Raw genomic sequence first — 22,497 nt, forward strand, 5'->3', positions numbered from 1 at the left:
TACTTGAAATGCCATGTAATTGAAATTACAAGCTTTCTGCTTCCCATGGCAGTCAGCCAGCACATTTCACACTAAACCTTACACTACAAAAACGGTAGTTTGAGTTAACTTGCACATAGATTTTCTGTTTACAGGCAAGAAGGAAGGAGGAAATATATATGGGCACATGGGAATCACATTTGTTTCAGTTCCTGAAATGTAACCAAAATGATTTTTTTCTAAGTTCAGTCCTGTTTTATTTATTGTTATTTGTACTAATTGAATTTGTCATGCACAAGAAACCAAAATTTTATACAGGTAAAAACAAAGCACTCATTGATTACTTCTTTTAACATGTATTTTTTTTTAAAGTTCAGAAAAATCTTTCACATTAGAAATACCTTTTAGAGGATCAAATATTTTCAAATAGGAGTATATTCACTCCAGAAGACATCTGCCTTTCTGTCTGCCCCATGAAAGGTCTCCTTGGAAGCACCAACCACACACTGTATGCAGCACCTGCCAGTGGGGCTGATGGACTAAACCTGGGGGGCATGGGGCCCTTTCTGGAAGCAGTCTTTACCCCTGGGGGTCCGGGCAGGGAGTCGGGCAGCGCTGCCACCCATCACAGCGCTAGGCAGGCACCTGAGGGGCTCAAAGTGTTGCAATATGCAACATACCAGCAAAAAGAATACCAGCAGATAAGAAGTGAAAAAAAAAATTAAGTACTTCAGGTGCTCTCCAAAGTAAAAAAGAACTTTAAAAGTAAGAAATAATTATTCTACAAGCTGTATGTCCAAAATGCTATGCCTGCTTTATGGAATTTGTTTTACATAAGGAAGGTCTCAACCAAAGAGGTTCAAGGTATGTAATTCCAACTACTTACTTAACTACGTGCAGGAAATATCACTTAGTTCTCAAGAACATTGATACTATGTTCTACTATTTTGCATTGTTAATATAGCTAATAGTAATTAAACTTACACATTTGCAGGTTTTTTTGGACTAGCTGTTGAAGAGTTGCACTACTCTCATATTATCTGTTATTATTTTTACAGAAGATTCATAATGTGCCTGAATTTCCACATACTTACAAATGTCAAGTTGGATTTGAAAACTGTTGTATCAGAACACACTAATTTTGTGTGTCTAATATAAAAATATGACCTTTGTAATTCATACTAACTCACAGGCACCTCCTGTTGTTCCTGATGTGGCAGTGGAACCTTAAAATACTTATTTTAATGAGTAACCTGTTAAATGCTAAACAGTGACCTCAATCCAGTAAATAATTTCTAGATTTACTTAAATACTGAGGTTCAAGTTTAGAGCTGTTGATTTTAATTAAACTTGTACAAGTATTTAAGTTACTTCTCAGCATTGTTCCCACAGAAAATAGTGGGAAAAGCTAAGAAAATTTCTAACAATTACAATTTAAATCATGTATCACTGGAATATAGCAGCATTCAACATGTATTGATAACAAGAATTAAAAGCTTAATTTTTCCTTATGCATGAAGCCTCAAGTCATTTCACAAATTGAATTACTGTTAATGAATTTCTGTATTTATTACAGAAATGTATTTCCTTCTAGGAAAGCAACTGAAAAGTTCCAAAGCAGTAAAGAAAACAGGAGAAAATTTATTTAAAACAGAACACCTTTATAAAACAATTCATTAGAATATTTTTCTCACAGTAACAAAGAGCATAAACCCAAGGCAAATTCATGCAGGAATGCCTCTTGCAGTTGCACAACTTTTTTTTCCATAGTTCCTGTTACACTTGGATTGGTTTGCCTCGCATGGATGATTTGCAAAGAAAAATATACCATTTCATGTGTACATGCAAGGCAAGATGAGTGAATGCAAAGATTCACATAAAAAGAATGATAAGCATGAGTACTGTTAGATCCAGGTGGTAAAAACAGCAACTCAGGGGGAAAGCAAAGGCTACTCAATGTGAATTGCCCAGTGTATGTGCCCTCTGTCTTACAGTTAGTCACCGTAAATTTAGTAACTTTCCCCGATACCTTACATTTCCATTTCTGTCAGAATTCCAGCCCACCTAAGTTTTTCTTAGTATCACTTAGTTTTTTCTTAAAGCTTGCTAGAGAAATATTTATAAAACTCATTTACAGAAACATAAGTGCAAAACAGGACTCTGAGTTCACCACACTGCAAAAATCTCAAGAAAAAGCTTTGCATTTTACCTGTACTTTTAATTACATGAAACATTTGTCAGAAAATGAGCCCTTCAGTAAGCCAGGATCTCTAATGACAATTTGAATGCTTGCCTTCACTTCCAATTCTTGCAAAACACTTGGGAAGAGTGCTGAATCCTGTAAATACTTCAAACTGCTTTTTGCTACCTTTACTTGTTCATTCATTCAGTATGCATTGTTTGGGATTTTGCAGCAGCAAAAATGTAGGTTCTCAACTTTTCAAATATCAACTCTCTCGGTGGAAAATAAAAAGTAGCTAAAGATTCTATTAACAAAGGTTTAAAGGAAAAGGTCTTATTACAAAACCTTCCAGATTCTTCTGAAATAGAACAGTAAATACAAACAATGTGATGAGAAAATATAATCATAGTATAAATTAATGCACCATGTTACAGACATGGATGTCGCCTATCTCTTCTAAGTAGTGGCATCCAGATTGCTTTAGCCTTCACGTCTAAGCTCTTAGAAGTGGACTTTTACACTGGACATGAAAAAAAAACCCACACAGCTCTTTCCTTAAGATCCTTATGCATAATTCTTGCTGCTTTATGACACAAATTTCCGCAAAAAACTTATCCTCTGAAGGCCAAGGCACTCTTAAAGAAAACGTGTCAAATACACACTAGTAGAGAGAAATTTATGATAATGATCCATTTAACCAGCAACCAACTCAAATTACCCTATTGAAATGCAGTACCAATATTAAGTATGGCACACTTTGAAACAGATGGGGAATTTTTACATGTGATATACACCTTCGAGTGAACGCTATGACACAATTTGTCCATTTTATGAGAAATGTCTGATCAACATCATATTTATTCTATTTTTTCCCTCCTCTTGTATCTCGTATCTCACACAATATCTGAAAATCATTTCAAGTCACAAGAACATGTTTTGGTATCAATTCTGAAGCAATTTTACAGGCCTATTTCTTATTGTTTTGAAGTATTTGTGGGAATCCATTACAAGAATGCATTTATCTTCACAGACTTCCTATAGAGGTAAAACTGAGGTTCCTCATATTTTACGTCAAGATTGTCAAAGAATAAGTCTCACTGGAAGTTATTAGAGGACCATGGAACAGATCTCTCTCTATTCCTTCAGAGCCCTAAAAGGCAACAACTGGATCACTTTTTTCTTTTTGAGGAGATACAGCTGTAGACAAACATAAAAAGATAGCTGAATGTTACTCTGAATAACAAGCCCTTTTAAAGAGATAAAAGTACGCAATCAACTAGGCACAGACTATTTAAGCAGAAGCTCTAAGATACAAAACGCAGAAAAACCCAAGAGCAGATGAACCAAGTTACTGGTTTATGGCTCCTTAGGAACTTAGGTAAACGAACTTTCCGGGAGCTCTGAAAAGTGATGGTAGCTGCCTTTGCCCTAGGGAGAGTTTGGGTGGGCAGAGCAATAGCTGCAGCTGCTCTTCTTGCCTTCTCTTTGCAGCACTGGCAACAGCCACAACAGCCGGTGCAGCTTCCAGGGATCCAGCCCAGACAACATTGCTGCCTCTGGCAGTCAACTGCTCAGGCAGCCTTACCGATGCCCAGAACTAGCAGAGCATGAAATGATATATGTAAATATTGTTCTGAAGCATGCACACAGAGAGCATATATATAAAATAATCAGTTGAAGGCTGTGTATTTCTGTAGCAAGATTTTGCTAATAAACTTAATGGTCATGTTTTCCTTGTATCTTTATTTTTCTGTTGCTCTTTCCCTATGTTATGTGCCTGCAGAACTGATGAATCAAAGCTGGTAGCTGCAGGTCCAAATCAGTAAGAAAAACATGGGTTCAGAAACTGCTGCAAAATTTATTATACCCGCCTGTTCGGTGGTGAGAAGCAGGAAGGAGGCTTGAGAAAGAAGCTCAAACCAATGGCAACAGCAGTTCTGCCCCTTACTCCTTTTGCCCAATATCCACAAATGCTCTGTGAGTTTCTTGCACTCCAAGTTCTCAAAGAGCTTCAGGACTTGATCTGGCACTCCATATCCACCAACTGCTTTGGTAACTCTGGCTGGAAATCCTGTATGTTTAGTATTATTTAGCTTTATTAGTAGCACTTAATCAGCTGCCTGAAAGACTGCAGGATCAGTCTGCATTGTTGTTTTTCTTTTTTCTTTAATACTGCCCTTTTTTCCTTAGCTAACAAATACTGAGCCCTTGTTTTCACTTTATCAACACTGAAGTGTGCTATAAAACAATATTACTCTGGTTGAACAGGAACTAATGGGCACTCTTACAGCTGTCTAAAATTTTGCAAAACCAAACACCTATTATCAAGTTAATTGCCTTAGAAAAAAAATCCAATCCCTTCTTTAACCTATACTCAGATTTCTGATGCAATACAACTAGTGCCAAAATACTGGTATTATTATTCTTTAAAAGATTAATTTATTATCAGTTATATTTTCCGCAAACTGCAAATCTGCACAAGTTTTCTTAAATTTCAAAATAAAGTAACTCATGAAAATATTGCCAAGCATAACATTGCATTTTTAAAATAATTATATAAATTAGCCATACATTTTAGATACCTCTTGCTTATTAGTTTCCAGGCAAATGTTAACAAAAACCTAAATTATAATTGAGATATTATAATTTCATACTTCATAATGGAATTTAGAGTTTGAATTATTTTGTTCTCTTAATTTTGTAAAATTTAATATTATCTCGTAAAATGGATATTTGACTAACATTTAAGAAAATATGGACTCAGTATAAAATGACTGCACTTTCAATGGGAGCTACACATGGAAGTCCAAAAACATTTGGTTTTCTATGAGATTAAAATAATTTATTTCAAAATATCACCTGCCCTGGAATGAAAAAATAAAACAGCCACAGAACTGAAAATTCAGAAGGGTTAGATAAATTAAGTTTTCTTCTGCCTAAGATGACCATGCTGGCAAGCACAACTTTTATCTTTATGCAAAATCTAATTTTTATCAAACTATTCTTAAAAATTATAGCATTATCCATAAAAGGGAAGATACTTACAGATCCTGCCACTTGAGAGGCACTCTGAAATTCATCAATATCTTCCGTAAGTGTTTCAACTGTTTCAACCCCGGGTACTTGAGCTGTTCCAAAGACACAGAAGAGAAGTTAATCACTCTAATTAAGTAAGCATTAGTCACTTTGAAAATAAAATGCCTATAAATTAACTGCTGGAAAGGTAAATGCGGCTACTGTAAATGCACTGCTTTTCAGTTACACTTCAATGGATTTTAATCTATGTCTGATTTTAATTATGTCTGATTTTATGTCTGATTTTAATTTATAAGCTTAATGCAATGTGGAACAGTTTCTCTAACGTGATTAGAGTGACAACTAAGCTTCCTTCAGCTGCCAAGGCGCCATGTATGTTATTAATTTGTTTTAGTATTAAAGTTATACTGTTTGTCCTTTACACAAGTGAATAGTGGATCTTCAGCTTTAATAAAATCAATAAAACTAGATTTAATTAATTCTGTTATACTAATTAGAATATAGTTAAAATCCTTGAAGTAATAAGTTCTAGTCACTTTAGGCAATATTTAAAAGCCAGGCAAGCTCAGATTTTGCCCATACTGCCAGATTTGTAACACACCATGACTTGGTGAGAAGTCTAGAATGCCTCTTCGACACATATGGTAATAACTTCAAACCGAATTTACCTGCCTATGTCAGAGAAAGCCATTTCCAAATAACATGCTAGGCAGTTTCACTCTTTGCCTGACAGTCTGCTAGGCACTTGGGCACTGTTCATAAGCAGCCTAAGAAAACAAGGATGCCCTGATCTTTCCTAGATTCTGCTGTTATTCAGAACCTAGCAAGGAGGTCCTTATGTTTCCAGCGTGCCGCAATCTGTTAAACATCTCAAATTATACTTACTATAAAGACAGAACTATACAGAACTACGGCAACTGTGGTTACCACGTCCATTGCAAACACAAATGACAGTAGAAGAGGAAGAGGTGATGATGATGCAAAGTTGTGGTCACAGAACTGTCCAGGAATTGGGAGATGATGCCACATTTTTGCCACTGCCACATCCAGTTCTCAACCCTAATTCCCACATATTTGCATCCTTATTAATTTTTTTTACCCTGGTCATTCCGTTCCATCTGTAAGAAAACTGTATGTGTTTCATACATTCCTATTTCTATTGAACATCACCAATTTCAAATTTTTCCTCTACATCCAAATGCCTGTTTTGAACTTTCTAATATATTGGCACTTTAAAGAAAAAAAAACCATGTAGAAGCTACACATCCTAGTCTTTTCACACTTCTTCAAGCAGAAACTTTCTACTTTCTGTTGGATAGAAACAGGAGCTGGCTAAGTGCAAATAAAAACCAGTGACTCCTGTTTGATACAGAATGAACCACTGATGTGAAATTTGCTTATTAAAAATTTATTTAGCAAATTAAATATTATGTATCACAGAATCTGTAGACCTAATAACACAAGAGAATAGGAAATACCACAAGTACAAACTGTGATGTAGTACTGTATAATCTACCATTTTCAGTCCAATTATATTATTCCATGTAGAGTCACAAAAGAAACAAGTCTTTGCCCACACCTCAGAAATATGTGGAGTTGCATACTACACTGCAAAGTAACTCACTTTACAAACAGCTTTTCTCAGACTAATTGAGGAGTGGTTTAGAAGTGCTACACTTCTCATTTATCCAATATTAAAGAGTTTGCTCCCTAATAAGGTATTGTATTTTAAGCTTCCTTCTACAAGAATGAATTGACTGCAACATCTTATTTGCAATAATACCTTCTTTTCCTACCTTATATCACAGCTTTCACTCAAAGGGTAAGCTACTTTTCAGCAAGAGACTTAAACAAGTGAAACAAGGTCCTACGGTACCTATTGGCAACCGCGATTAAACAAGTAATTACCCTTTAGAGATACTAGTCCTTGATATCCAAATCTAAAAAAAAAAAATAAAAAAAAAATACACAGTAGCAGATGATCTACAATTACCCCAACCTGATAAACAAGACTGAGGGTTGACAGATGCAGAATTTTACTGGATCAGTCCTGTTGCAGTGCCTGTCTTTTGAAGCCTCAGCCATTCTCCCCATCTATCTGTACAGAGAAGGAGCAAGGCTTAATGGAGGACTGATCCAAGAGACAAACCTGACAGGCTTGGCATCTACAAGGGGAAGTTTGCTATGTGGTCACTGAAGCTGCCGCTTCAATCAAAATCAAGAACCTAGCTATTAAATTCTTCCCTTAGTTCTTTCCTGTGAAGTGGTCCAATGGGAAACAGCTTTGAGAGGTACAGTTTAGGACAGGAAAAAGAAACTGCAGCATTACGGCGTTTTGCGTTCTCTGATCTTGAGACCTGATTCCCACCCCTCATTTTTACTACTTAGATCAAACACAACTCTGTCCAATTCAGCAAGATTATACTAGAGGGAAATCAGTGTACTGGTTAATTAGAACCAGATCCAGATTGCTAGTGGAGTTGTACAGTGCCTGATGCTGCAGATGAACTTTTTACATAAGCTATTACATTGACTATTAGGTGGAATTGCTTTGGTAAGGCTTATTTATAAGAGCTGTTAGATCAGATGTGCGACCACTACTTCTGAACCTAGTTCATCTGAAATCCACAGGAGAGACACTCCAGATCTAACAACTTAGCAACTACCCACTAACCCAGAAACAAATCATTATCTAAAGAAAGCTACCCTCAACTTTGCTGTGCATCAGCACCTTGCTTGCATATTCTTGAACAAATGGTTTACATCAGAATAGTTTTCTCTCAGCAAGGTCATTGGTACTGATAAGTAAGAGCAGAAAATAAATTAAAATAAACCTGGTACATGAAGCCTGTTACTCACTTTTTCATAATATAACACATTCCTAAGGGGACCTAACTAAAAATACAGTGCAACATGGTACCTTGGTTACTTTGGGTTTTCTAACAATATCTTCAGGAGTAATCTACTTCTCACACATAATATTTATTAGAAAAAATATCAGATGCACAGAAGATAAGTAATGTGCTGTATTTATAGGAAAGACAGAATGGGCAGTTGCCTGAGATCTGTGCCTGTTTCTAGTCTGCACCTACTTGTAAAATCCAGCTGTGCTTTTTTTCAAATCAAAATGTACTACTAGCCAACATTTTAGGAAAAAGAAAATACATTTTAAAAGGCTAAACATTTCTGAGAGTGCCTCTTGACAAAAATTTGGCAATACCTCACTGCTGACCTCAGTCCTTTTGCCTTAGGGGCTTTGCTATTTTCTAGTCATATGACTAACAGGTTCATGTATATTCACAGACATGAAATAAATGTGTTTACAACAACGGGAATGTCATTGCCCCACCTACCTACCTAACTTCTACTCCCTATATTTGTAGTTGAGTTTTTTTAGTGAAAGCATTCTCAATTTTCTCTATATTCATACTGACTACAGAGTATCCAGAAGCATGTAAAGTGGTCCAAGTAGCTATAGCACTTCTGTGCCCCACACTCAGTGACCATAAAAGATCCAGCTTCATTATTACACAGCATCCAGCACCTTCTGACAGTTTCACCTTCTTTAATCCTGGTGTCTCTGCCACTTAGCAACAGCTTACTGTTTTATGGAAGCCTACAGTTTCAGAAGATGGCATGGCAAAGTGAGCGTACTTCCACTTCAAGAACAAGGGTACACAGGAATGAAAAAGGAAGGTAGAGATCTGTAGAAAACAAATTGTTTCAGGAACTGTAGAACGTTTTCCTACATTTATGTCTTACTGCTCTACTTGTTCCTGCTGCAATAATCTCATGCTTGCATATCCCCTTACCTACACCAAACAAGCCACCATAACCTCCGTTCCTGGGGGATTACTCTCATAACAGAAGAATTTTGCCTTCCTCTCACTGGGCTTGAGTGCAGTCACCAGTCTCGGTTTCTCTTGCTGATAACCTTCATCAAGCTTGTAAGAACATCATATTTTGAGATTCTGAGTTCCCTACTAATATTTTTTTACAGTGATCCAACGCAGATGAAAGGAAAATCAAATGACATGACTGCATGAAGCCATGCATTATCACAAAACCAGTCTGAAAAATTTGTCTTTAAAGACATAGTTACTAATACTGACATACATTGGTTTACAAATGAGGGAAGAGAAATGAACCAAAGCTCAGGTTGCCATTATACCCAATAGCACTAAATAGCAGTAGGATAATTGAAAACAACAAGTTAGTTCCAATTTGTTTTGCATTAAATAATCAACTAACTTGATTAATTCATCAGCTAACTTGTCTGTGGCTGCTGAAGTCTAGACTGCATATCGAACCCTCCAATTAATAGACTCGACTGGTTTTGCCCAACAGTTAAGGGAATGGACTGAAAGATTTATCTTTGCAGATTCTCTGTCCAAATCTCTATTTATTTCTGTCTCCATTCCAGTGACAGCTAAGATAAAGTTAACCTTCATCAACTTAATCTTTCATAGGAATGCAGGGCACTCTCTGGCAAGATAACCCTTAGGAAGCACCTTTTCCCTTAGTTTTCAGGTGTTATTTTGTTCAAAAACCTGAGCAGAAATTGAAACCAGGCTAAGGATCCTAACTGCAGATTAGTGCAACATATGATTATGTTTGCATGAGCAGAAAAAAAATATTTGTCAGAGCTATTGTATAAACTTTTTATTGTATTTCAGTTCTAGTCAGTGGTGCTTGGAGAGACCAGAGAAGCATTTCTGACGCTTAGTTTAAAACCAGGAGAAATTATATAATTTTTATTTTTACTGTATATTATCTGAATCCTGTGGATGCATTTGTAGTACCAGGTATTTCAAAGATCACTTTTTGCCATAGAGGCCAGCTGGCAATGAACAGCCCATGTCTATGCTATTAAGCTATGCTACACCCAAAATGGTGTGCTAACATACAAACTGTCTACTACAATGAATTCCAGCCCAAGGCAGCTCCCAAAATACGCCTAAGAATTATTCTGCAGTGCTAACTGGCCATGACAAAAACCATGTCAGGGGCTCTTGAACACATTTGAAGTGCGAACGATTGAGTTTGAATGCCCAGGAACATTATCTGGAAGAGTTTAGTCTTATTTTACAGATATAGCCTCTACTCTTAAATTCAAGATTTTGGTGTTTGGGGATATTTTTATGAGCAGCAAATATTTATATAACTTACCGTCAAAGTCTGACACTCCTGACTCAGATATTTGAGATACCATGGAGACATCTTCCGGCCTTTCCGCCAAATTATCTCCTTGCAATCTGAATTGTGGAAAAATGGAATGAAAACATTTGCAATCATGTTTCATAGACAAAACAAAGAAGAGTGCTATCTCTGAATACCCTACTCACAACATTCTCCTAATTAAAAGGGTAAATTTGCTGAAAAGCAAACATCCATGGTTCGATCATATCATCCTAGACTATCTAGCAACCAAAACTAGCTTCCAAGAAACAGTCAATTGAATCCTAGCTTATGTATTTTTTTAAGACTTATTTCCACAACAGTGGGGATTTGGTGGTGTCATGTGCATATGAAGCTGCAAGCTTCCTTCACTATATTAAAAAATATTTCCATTGAACTGGACTGCACTGGCTTTCCCTGTCAAGGTGTCAGAGCTGGGGGGCTGCAGGGTGGCCTTGGCAAGGAGAGGCTGGGGCTGCCCTGTGCCAGACACAAGCAGCTCCATCCAGCTCCAAAAGACTCACGGCAGGACACAGCTGAGCCCCTCAGCCAAAATGGTGGTGTCTTGAAGAAAACAGTTAAGGAAGAGCAAACAATACCACACAGGCAGAAGACCAGGGAACAGAGAGTGGGAAATAGCAGAGGGAACACTAAGGTCAGAGCAGGAGGTGCTCCACACTCTGGTGCAGGTAATCCCCCGACACCCATGGCGAGGTGCATGCCAGTACCACTATCCACTGCAGCTCATGCAGGGCCTGCACCAGAGCCGGTGGATAAGTCCCAGAGGGACTGTGGCCTGTGGAAACCCACAATGGAGCAGGTTTTCTTTCCTGAAGGATTGCAGCCCATGTGGCGAGCCCACACTGGAGCAGGTAAAACATCTGACGAGGGAGGCGGAGCAGAGAGGAGCCCTTATGGATGGACCACAGCCCCCATTCCCTGTCCCCCTGCACCACTCAGGGGGTAGGGAGGAGTCTGGAGTGAAGTTGGGCCTGGGAAAGCGGGGAGGAAAGGTGTGTTAATGTTTGTCTTTTGTTTCTCATTACCTAAATCTATTTTAATTGGCAATAAACTAATTTTCTCCAAGTCAAGTCTGTTTTGCCCACAACAGTAACTGGAAAGCAACTTCCCTGTCTTATTCCTGACCCACAAGCTTTTGCATCCTATTTCTCCTCTGCTTCTGCTGAGGGCAGCGAGTGAGCGAGCAGCTGGGTGGCCCTTAGCCAAGGTTAACCCACCACAGGGAAATACATGCAAGAATACTTCCTCCTCCTCTGTTGCTTTTTAAAAGAAAAATATAGTAATGATGGCTGGCTTTGTCTTCAGGATTTTCCCCTGCATCAGCTGACTGTAATACCTTGACAGCAATTTACAAAAATAGTCCTTGAATCTGTTCTTTTAAACAAGCATCCCAAAAGCCTCACCATCCTTCTTCAGGCTCTTATGAATCCCGAGTACAGATTCTGCTCTGAATAATGGTTTGTAGCTCTTAATACAATATAATTTCCATTTACATAAAGGTTGTCTTACCTTGGATGTATTCAGACATGAAAAGAATAAGAAAAATGCAATTCAAAGCCCAGGAATCATAAAAATTCATTGAAGTAAAACCTTGGGGAAAGAAATAACTTATCTCTTAAAAAAGATACCTTTCACTCAGTATTCTCTCTGCAGCTGCTTTACACTAAACTTTGAATTACGCTTTGAAATCAAGCAGAACCCCTATATCTGCCCTATCTGAATTTCACTTTTTATGGCTCTCACAGTTATTTAATATATTTGGGTCTTAAATCATCTATTTGTTTGTACCTTCTCAAAACCGTTACACACACACACCCCCCCATTACTTTATCTCCATTTATTGTCCTTGGGCCAGTTTATTTATGATGGAAAGCTCAATGTAAATTCGTAATGGCTCTTACCTGAGGAGGCAGTTCCACAGACCACAGAACTCCTCAAGGCAACAAAAGCGTAAAACTTAGAAGCTGTAAACCTGATTTTGAAAATTACTTCTATGAATACTTTGTAGCTCTATAGCTGGTTTGTAATGCTCTAGTTACAAATTCTTTAAAAGCTTAGCTTGTCAAACAGGCCGTTCTACAGACGACAGTCAAACAGAAGCAAATAACTTCATACCATTATAAAAAAGATATTTAAATCAGGAGAAAACAAATTGCAAATGAAATAACCACAAAAAGAAGGAAGATCTCAAAAATCACATTTTCCTTTGTATTAAAATTGACCTGTCCTCCTTCATTACATGCATATGCATGTTTAATGCAAGCACACATTCAAGCTTGTAAGGATATACATTGAATTGCAGGAACCAGAAGTAATGTACCCTTCTCTGCTGCCATGTTGATAGTTTATTTGTGTTTAATTAGAAGGAAAATTACTCCAACCTTCTCTGCTTATACTGCAGCCATAAAAACAAAAAGCTCTAGAAGTAGGAGCTGCTTATTTTATCCCATCAGAATTTTCAAGATTTTATAATACATTCCCATTCTCAGCTTTTATAAATCCAAACCAGACATGAACAACTGAACTTATTTGCCTCGTGAAAAAGATACAAAAAATATTTTTTTAAGTCCAGCGTATCTAGTCAGAAAAGCTATTTCATACTGTTTCCCTTTGTAGAAAGAAATGGCTGGGTGAATTAGTGGGTGGATGGGTGAAAAAGATGTTTGACATATCTGGACCTCATTTCCACTTCCAATTTTTAACTCATGTATTTCTTACATATGGACTCATATTGGAATAGATTCTCCAGCAACATAAAAAGTCACAAATGCTATTGCTTGCCAAAAGAATTCTGATTTCTTTGTCAATATTAATAGTATTCATAACACACCTCCACAGTAAAATGAAAACACTTGAAAATTCTTAAGCAATAGATTAGAAAGAAGCGTATGTCTAGAAGAACTTTTAAAGCAATCAGAAGCTCATTATACAATCAGGGATGCGTTTTCTAATCTGTCCTTGTTTATGCTACCGTCTTCCCTGGTTCACTCTTGCTGAATGTCTTGCAAGACAAGTGCCTGCACCACGCTGCAAGTATCATTAATGTTGGAAGGCCTAAGCTATGAAATCCACTTATCTGGTTGTGGGTACTAAAAAAGCATTTTCATGTCCAGCTCTCCAAGGTTGACTTGAGTCTTCATTGCCAGATACTTAATAGAAATCCTTTAGCAAAAAAGGTAAATGATGACCAAAATGTTGAGTCGGAACTTTTCATCCACTGCTTTGGAAAAGGCAATTATAAAAAGAGTAATGTATATGACAGTCACATCCTTGTTTGCAAAGCAATCTAAAAAGAGTCAAACTTTTCCACACTGGTGGCTAGCTTTGGAAATCTTGGCTCTTATTTTTAATGTGTACACTTAAAAAAACCCCAGTTACCTCAAAATTACTAATTTACTAATACTTTAGAGACTATTTAAGTTACTAATCAAAATCTTACTTCAGCTATTATTTTATTTGGATTCTAAACTTGATACCTGATAGCCAATACTTTTTTTTCTATATATATACTGCTTATAGCATCAACTCTTGCTTAGAGGCCGTTGTTTCAGATACATTAAATCAGCTGCATGTTGGACCTTCAAGAGCTACAAAGGTAGCTTCCAGGTAAATACTTCGATTGCCTTTAACCCCAAAATGCATTCTGTAGGACTTGTTCCAAGAAAACTGCCAAGGACTTCAGGACCAAAGACATCCTGAATACGTTTACCAAGTAAGTTTGCTGGGTACAGCATCAGTATAGCAGGTCTATCATTACTAACAAGCTTGTGGGTGTGTGAAACACAGTCATACTGCCAGTATGACTTAGTAAATATGATACTACAAGAGTATGCAAAAAGAGGACGAAATTTCATCTAAATTCCTTGAATGAGTAGCAGGATAATAAAATCCTATATTGCCTCATCAGAGGAAGATAACAGCAAATAGGAAAAACAGAGTCAAGATTTAAATTATGGGCTTTTTTCATCCACTACTTTCAAAAGGTCTTTTCCTGAACAACATATATAACACACATAGTATTATCTAAGAAATGGCAGTGACTAAAACAGCAAAAAGAAAAGATGTTGATTCCTTTAGCATTCAGAGCAGGAAAATATTTCCTCTTGATTTGATATCTGAAAAAGCAATATTTTCAATAAATTTTTAACATTTATCAACTTATCAGAAATTTTATATTATTGCCATGTAAAGCTGCCTTTATCTACTGGTTTAATTATTTTATTAGTGATGGTGCAGTATTTGTAAGTAGGAGTAACCTACCTAAAAAAGCACAACCTTTTTTTTTTTTTGGTCTAAAAGTTCAGCCATCTTAAAAAAATGAAAAATTACATCAGCATGCAGAAAGGTGATACAAAAGAAATGTTACCATTTTTATTCATTAACATATTTATCTAAATAAATTACTCCTTGGTTTAAAATCATGCCCATATTAAGTGCATTGCTGAACTTGAGCATTCAGGACATCTGTCTTTCTTAAAACAGACTGTTGCAGAACAGGGCATATCATCAAGATAAGGATGTTACCATTTGATATTTCAATAGAAGTGAACTACTTCCCAAATGAAAAAATCCTATGATGAAACTATTATTTGAATCTCGGTTGCTAAACTAAAATGAAAGTGAGGTTAACACTGTGATTTACGTTGTGTAACCTCTCATCAATGAGGCTGTGTGAAACAAAACCCCATTCTGACTTATATCACAACATTTTTTTGAACATCTTCAATAGTTCCCTGGCAATTTGAATGCCTGACAACACCTCAGAACACATCATTCTGTGCTATCACGATTACCAATGATCTTAATGAAACATTTCTAAAGCCCTATGATTACAGAGTAGGAAGTAACTCACTAACACGTTGATTTCACCCTGCAGACAGTGCAAGAAGCGATACTCTAGAGAAGTATCAGATACTAGTTCCTACTTCAGCTCCATCTGTTGCCAAAAAAAAGTTAAAGAAAGCAGACTAATGGCCATAAATGTTTCAAATTATTTCCATTTACAAGATGACAGAATGTTCCAGGGGAATTTCACAGAGATTAAATATGCAGTATGTAAGTATCTGGTAACATGAATTTAGTGACAGGTCACTGTACACCATTCAGGTGGGCTCTGGATTCAGTGCAGATTTGCCATTTTCCCACCTGGAAGATGAGCTCTGTGGAGTTGCTGTTTGATGGAATCTCCAGCTGGAAAAGACTGATCAAGCGCTACAAAGTTTCAAGCTTCTCTTGTGCCTGACCTTTCAGAAAGACCCATTCTAGCACTCTTACGACTAGAGCTCTTCTAATGACACACCTTGGTGAGGAAACGCCTCATGGACTTAACTTTGCCTTCACAGCAACCTTCACATCCCCCTACCCTGTTTTCAAAAACACCATAATAACCCTGTGGCGATCCATTCATTACTATGAGGAGAAAACACTGAGTGCATCTTGATCTTTCTTCTAGCATTACTTAGTAGCTGGAAATAAACTGGCACCATACGAACAGTCATTCTGCAAGATCAGCTTTGCTCGGAGCCTGAACAGTCATTTGTGTCTAGATTGCACTGTCTGAACAAATTATAGTCAGATTCTTCCATGTATTTGCATAAAGACTATTCTGTTAGTATTACAGAAGGAATGAGTAAATAGTATGAATGAATACATGATGTAAGGCTTTTTGAAAGTCAACAATGAGACTTCCATAGCAGCAACATATTCCCCATTAGATGACTTCAAAAAACTGAGTTTCACTTCTAGTTTCTGAAATGTACCAGTAAGTCCTTTTGATACTAAAACACATGCAACTTAATTAAGCCAAAAATACTACCGTTGGAGCGATCTACATAACTTTATCTAATTACAGCTATATAGAAGTAAACAAAAAGAAAGGACCCTTACATAAGGAAGGTCTGTTCTCTGCAATATGCAAAACTTTGAACTTCTACTTTTTCTAACACAGTTCACTAGGATGTATTTCTTAGTGATCTTTTCTTCTATTGAAACTGATGTTGCTTAACCAGACTGTGTGGACTTGTCACTGCTATCTGAAAGCTAGTCCTTGCTGAAACTTGACATACTTGACAAGAAAATAAATGTTAACAGTATCCAAAGTCCAAGTGAGTTTATTGGTCTTCTTTACTGTAATCAGCTACATGGCATGTGGCATGTCATTAAACTTCCCCATTCTTTTTGTGTGACAGAAGGAGGGGTCCTGTTTTCAAATCTCGCTGATATCCATCAACATCCAATTTAGGTGAGCTATTAAGAGGACAGCTTCTTGACATTACAGTAATTGCTGCTTTAGAAAGATGTTAAGACTCATGACCTCACTTAGAAACTGAAAAGAGACAAGATGAGCCTACAAACCAATTCCTTAAACGAATCCAAAATTATCTAACAGCATCCTAAAATGACTAATTATAATGGGTACCTAATGAAGCATGGTTGTAGGGGGGATTGAAGGAGAGAGTAATGCTAGAAGGAGTTGTGATTTCTCCACTTGTACCACCACTAAAACAATACAGTAGCCCTCATACAGCTGCAGAGTTTCCAGGCAATAGGACACTGGAATTAAACTACATCTTGGGGAAAAAATAACAGGGAACAGTTGAGGAAGCTGAATTGAAATTGTTTTGTTTCTCCACAATTTAAAGTTGGCATGCATTTTCAGATTTGAAATTTGTGGAAACATTTACACTTGAGCAAAATGTATTTTTCAGAGGTAAAACAAAGTCCTGCTTTGAGGGTAACTATGGGTGTGTCTATATTTGAATGTGCACATGACTGTAAGTACAGATGCAGGACAAATTCCTGCCTAAGAACTCCTTCAGTGCACTAAATGTAGACATAAACTATGATTGTCCTCTATGTCAACACTGTTGTCCTATGGCATTCTTAAAATCAGAGGTAAATGAAATTAAACTCCATGTTATAGCAGAATAAAGCAAATAGTCATCTAGAAATATGTCACAACTCAAATAACCAAATTCCCATTCTATTCCTTCCAAAACAGAACCACCACCCCCCCTCCCCCCAACCAAACAACAAACCCAAACAGAAGAAGGGTTATCTTTTTTGGACAACTCTCCTTTAATGCCCCAATAAACAACTACAGCCAAAGTTATATAATTACTGTGTATGTGGCTGGCTTTCAAACTCTGGTACATGACTACGGGACTTCGCCTTTTTAAATACAGCAAACCAGAGCTGGATAGATTCGCTCAAATTCTGATGATGCCCAGAGGTCAACAACCACAGAAACTGAAATTCCACTTGAGAAGAAATCCTTAAAACCTTATTTCAAGATAATACAAATTCTCCTTCTGGCTTTTTCATAACAATTCCTCCAGGGCACCAAGACAGCAAGGGCAGTCCTCCAGGAGGAAGTGGGAAATTACATGTCTGAGAATTGCATCTCCAGCCATTCTCTCTGCTCTTCCCTGTGTCAGCTAAATTTTGTTGAATCTGGATAATTTTTGCAAAACATTTTGGTTTCTGTGAATCTCTATCTCCAAAAAAACATTTGATTGGAAAAACTCAGATCTGCTTTGCTGAAGACTCAGCTGACTTCTTTTAGATAAACACAGTGAGAAGCTGGGGAAAGTTCAGCAAAGACTCCTTCAATATTCCAGCAAAAAGAGCAGTAAAGTTTTCATGTTCACTCAAGATCAGTGTGCATTTTTAAGGCTACACCTGCAAAGAAAAGTTCTCAGCTCTGAAAAACAGAGGTAGTGTCATGTTTGTATTAGAATCTTTATTATGGAGATTTTGGCTTGTTGAATCACTGATTTTGCTTAAATTATTTCAAAATATGTTAACTATGCTCTTGAAAAAATCCTAACAAATACTTCAAGCAATTTATAGTTTCTTTATGAAGTAGTTATTAATTTGGATCAAAATCTGTAATACACATTTTGTAAGATTAATGAGTATCATGAACTTATTAACAAAGTAAACATAAAAAATACAACATGATGATGTTTCTTTGGCAACCAAAGGGACTTTCAGTTAGAGATGAGGAGAAGGATAAACTGGACTTATTGGACCTCCCTTTTTTTTTTTTCTTTCAAATCATCTGCTTCCTTTCTGTAACTTAAAACATTACAACTACATCTAACATCTCACTCTGATACCATTGTAATACTGAATTATAATTTCCCTAGAGCAAATACTTAACTCCAGGGAAGTTATAGCAATAGAGATCAGACAAGAGAAATCTGGAAGTCCCCACATGCTTTTAGGTTACACTGAATGTTTCCTTGTGCCTTTCCCTAGCAACTTCAACCCCACACCAAGGAACAGTACTCCAAGCTTCGTAAATATCTGTCCTGACTGCCTATAATATGGTGAGTTTATTACATTCTTTGTTCTTAAACATACTGATCCAAATTCTGATCTCATGCACCTTGACATAATGTCTCCACAAGTTCTGTGCTCCTTTATAATGGCGTAAAATACAAAGCTTCTCCAGCACCTACATATAAGGCCAGGAATTTCTGACCTATTCCACTTGTTCTACTAACGCCTTTTATGAAAAAAAAAAAATGTTAAAACTGTGCCAGTAAAATTCTTAGTGTATTCACAGGTACAGAGACAAAAAGATGTCAGTTTCCCAGTATACACTATGCCAGTTAATATAATGGTAAAATTATATTTAGTAAGTATTATTAAACAATATACAGCCAAAAGTACTCTTTTGCTGGTAAAATCCTCCATCTGCTTTAGCTGCATACTCTAGTTTCCTAATGAAGATTAGACTTTAAAAGAAGTTTATACAAATTTCAGATCAGTAAGCCATAGAAGAATAATGTCTTAGATCTATGGCGGCAAACAACAGAGGATTGTTAATTCACTGAGTAATGAGAGTGGCTGGCACCTCTAAAGTCTGAAGTAATAATGGGAAACCTCTGCAGCATGTCACCTTGTTATATTAAAAAATCAGTGTCATAGCTTCTGTTCTCACCATATACTGAAATACAGGAAGCATCTGCGTTAAAGAGAAATGAAGCATGAGGACTGTTGGATTATCCTGCAGAACATTACCCAGGAAGGCAGACATTTCCAAAAGTAAACTGTAAGACTACATGAATAAATACTGATATTTAACAAAATTTCTGAATAAAATGTAGGAATATAAACTTAGTGACATATTCGGCATGCTTCTCAGCAAAGAGTTACAATTCCTTTAAATCCATTTTAAAGTAGTGCAAAGCTCTCAGCTCTCAGGCAGGAGTATGCTGTTACCACCATCGATTCTATTCATGTGAGACACACAGCATGCATAATATTTGAGTTTCACCCTGATCTAAGGTACAGTTAATCTAAAGTAACCCCATTTTCACTGATAATATTCGGATCAGAGTGTTTCTTAATTTTGCACTCAAAGGACACTATTTCTCAGTGCTTGCACACTAAAAGACAGTAAATGATTTGAAAATTCATAAAAATAGTTAAAAATGGATTTTGATTGAAGTCCATTCTCTTTCTGCAAATTAAAAGCATTATTTTCCAGTCACTCTTAAAGGTTATTGTGGAAAGTTTCCATGTCACCAATACATAATTCACAGCCATAATGTTTTCAGCTGGTAAAACTAGAATATCCACTTGCTGAGCAAAACTTACACTTTGACACAGGCTGCAAAATAATCTTTTCTGTGTGCTGTTTGCCTTTTCAAAATGTCTGAATGCAGGCCTTTGTGCATTTAAGTAAGTACACTCTGCAGCTATTTCTTACGAGAACCAAAAGTGGAAATATATTTCCCAGAGTACAGAATCCATAAAGAGACTGAATTATCTAATCCTTTTACAAGATGGGGAATTAAGCCATTCTTATGGCAATCTTTTATCTGCTGCTGGCTTCAAACCATTATCTCACAGGAGAAAAATTACAGTCTTTGTCAGTCTTTTCAGACTTAACGCTCTTTCTTCCCCTGTGAACCATTTTTTCTAGGACTAGTGAAAGAGGTGTGTGTGGGGGTGTGTGTGGGGTGTGTGTGTGCATGTGTGTCTTTAAGAGCTATATTAAACTGTTATCCAGAGCCTCAAATTATGACCAACAAGCTTCCCCAAGCTCATGATCTCCTGGCTTCCTCCCTGTATTGTTTGCATCCAGAAGCAACTGCCATTGCTGATATATATCACAGTGTAGCACCAAACAGAATTTATATAGACCGCAACAGAGAGTTAGCTTGCAAAGCACACATCAAAGAGCTCAAGGCAGAAGGAGGAGGAAAGGCTTGGGAAAGCTCTGGTCTTTTTAAATTATTGAGGGGGTTAAAATGTGAAAAGGGAGAGCGGTGTCTTGACAAGATCTACAAATGAAGGACAGGATGAAATGGCTGTTACCCTGTGTTACCCTCTATTAAACTGAGAGACAGTACAATAATTTTCAGGACTAGACAAAGTGATATTAATTTCATTTTCAAATACGATCCTACTGCTTTCATTATTACAAATCAAGACTGGTACATTCAAAAGAACTGAAAAAAATCCTTCGGGTCTACTCTTAGAATTTCTCAACAGTGTTTTTAAATCTTTACAAGTGTACCAACCTCCTCATATGAGTTCTATCTTTTTATAACCAGACTGAGATAAAATAAATAAAATAAATATAGCTACTTTTGAACAATAGTTCTCACAAAAGATGTTCTAGTGACACATCATCAATTCACAGCATCTTATACCGTATTTTTCCTCCATAACCAAAACCAGATACTAATTCCCTGTCAGTAAAGTTACAGCAGGGCCACCTCCAGATGAACTGGGTGCATTAAGTGCCACATTTCCAAAACCAGTCATATCATGAGACCAATATGTTCGTATGTTTAAGATGCAATTCACATGCAAATTTTATGTACCTGGTGCACATTTCAAGTGTAAATCTATTTTTACTAACATGTAAACACTTATCTTTCTTTAAATAAACAGAATTCAATTTCTCTTACGTTGAGTGACAGTTACTTACGTCAAAAACAAGTCTACTCCACATATGCAGCTTTTAATAAAATATCTGTTACATCAAACTCAGAGGGAAATGCTTCGTTGCTGAAAATACTGCATAATGCAAGGACACAGACACACACTATTCCTTCTGAAGAGATAAATGATGCTTCCGAAAATACTGGTTTCTTCACAGCTTACACGATTTTTGATAACTATGTTTTTATTATCACAGTATTTTGTGGAACTTCTGACAGGTCTGAAATTATTGGTTAGTCGATTTATAAAGTGGGAAATTTTGGTAAAAAAGAGGGAGGAAAGAAGTCTGATCCTCCTGGGATTTCTGTCTGAGCACTTGATATAAATCTCCTGTCTTACATTGTTCCCTTCCCAAGACACGTTTAAGATTTTGAAAATAGAGCAACTCTGGCAATTTTTTTAAAACACACATTCACAGGGAGTTTGCCATAAAACTAATTAAGATTTGGGATTAAAAATGATAATATCTTGTGCATTTTAGAGGTCAAACTTAGATCCATGAACTCAAAAAATCAATTGAAATCACAGAGATATTCCCTATTTTTCATATAGTAAGATTTTCAAAGCAACACGAGTCAGTGAAAGAAAAGAAAAACTACTGTGTACTCTGACAATTTAGAAAATAAACTTACTCACTCTGAAAAATTAATTTATGTTCTCTGTCTCTGATAACCACTAGGACCAGAAAAAAATATTTTCTGATTTTTTTTTTTCTTTAGTGTGTTCCTATTTTTTAAAAGAATAAGTAAGATACCTAAGTGGTACACCACTCCAGAGATGGAAAGATAAAATGGTTTATTGTAGCTGTATGTAACACTTAGAAAATCAAGAGAAGACTACGAAGACTTTATTGTAGTTATTAATGTATCAGAGCTGGACAAATTAATCACAGCTCAAATTCAACTCAGCCAAAAAGCTGAATGAAAATTTTCTGACTCGTTCATTTTTGCCACAACTTTTTATTTTCTTCTGATTCTTTTTGGGATTCCACTTTATGAGAAGTTCTAAGTAGCAAAAGGAAAAGTATGGGTTTTCTCTACCATTTTCCAAAGTGAAAGGAGATTTTTAAAACTTATAAAGCACCACCATACAGTGTTTCATTTGCTTGTTTGCCACTCTTTAAAGCAAACAGATGT

General features: G+C 36.6%; 1 protein-coding gene across 2 annotated transcripts in view; it reads right to left on the reverse strand.

Annotated features, from left to right (window-relative positions):
• The window catches only part of C3H8orf34 (chromosome 3 C8orf34 homolog), a 167,723-nt gene that overhangs the window by 28,548 nt on the left and 116,678 nt on the right, over positions 1-22,497 (reverse strand). For both annotated transcript variants that reach the window (XM_056333302.1, XM_056333303.1), the window contains exons 9-10: positions 10,367-10,452; positions 5,207-5,289 (exon numbers count right to left, since the gene is read on the reverse strand). In XM_056333302.1, the coding sequence (XP_056189277.1) occupies positions 5,207-5,289; positions 10,367-10,452 (169 nt within the window). The remainder of the gene's footprint in view (positions 1-5,206; positions 5,290-10,366; positions 10,453-22,497) is intronic.

This window comes from Falco biarmicus, chromosome 3 (assembly GCF_023638135.1).
Source record: "Falco biarmicus isolate bFalBia1 chromosome 3, bFalBia1.pri, whole genome shotgun sequence".
Lineage (NCBI taxonomy): Eukaryota > Metazoa > Chordata > Aves > Falconiformes > Falconidae > Falco > Falco biarmicus.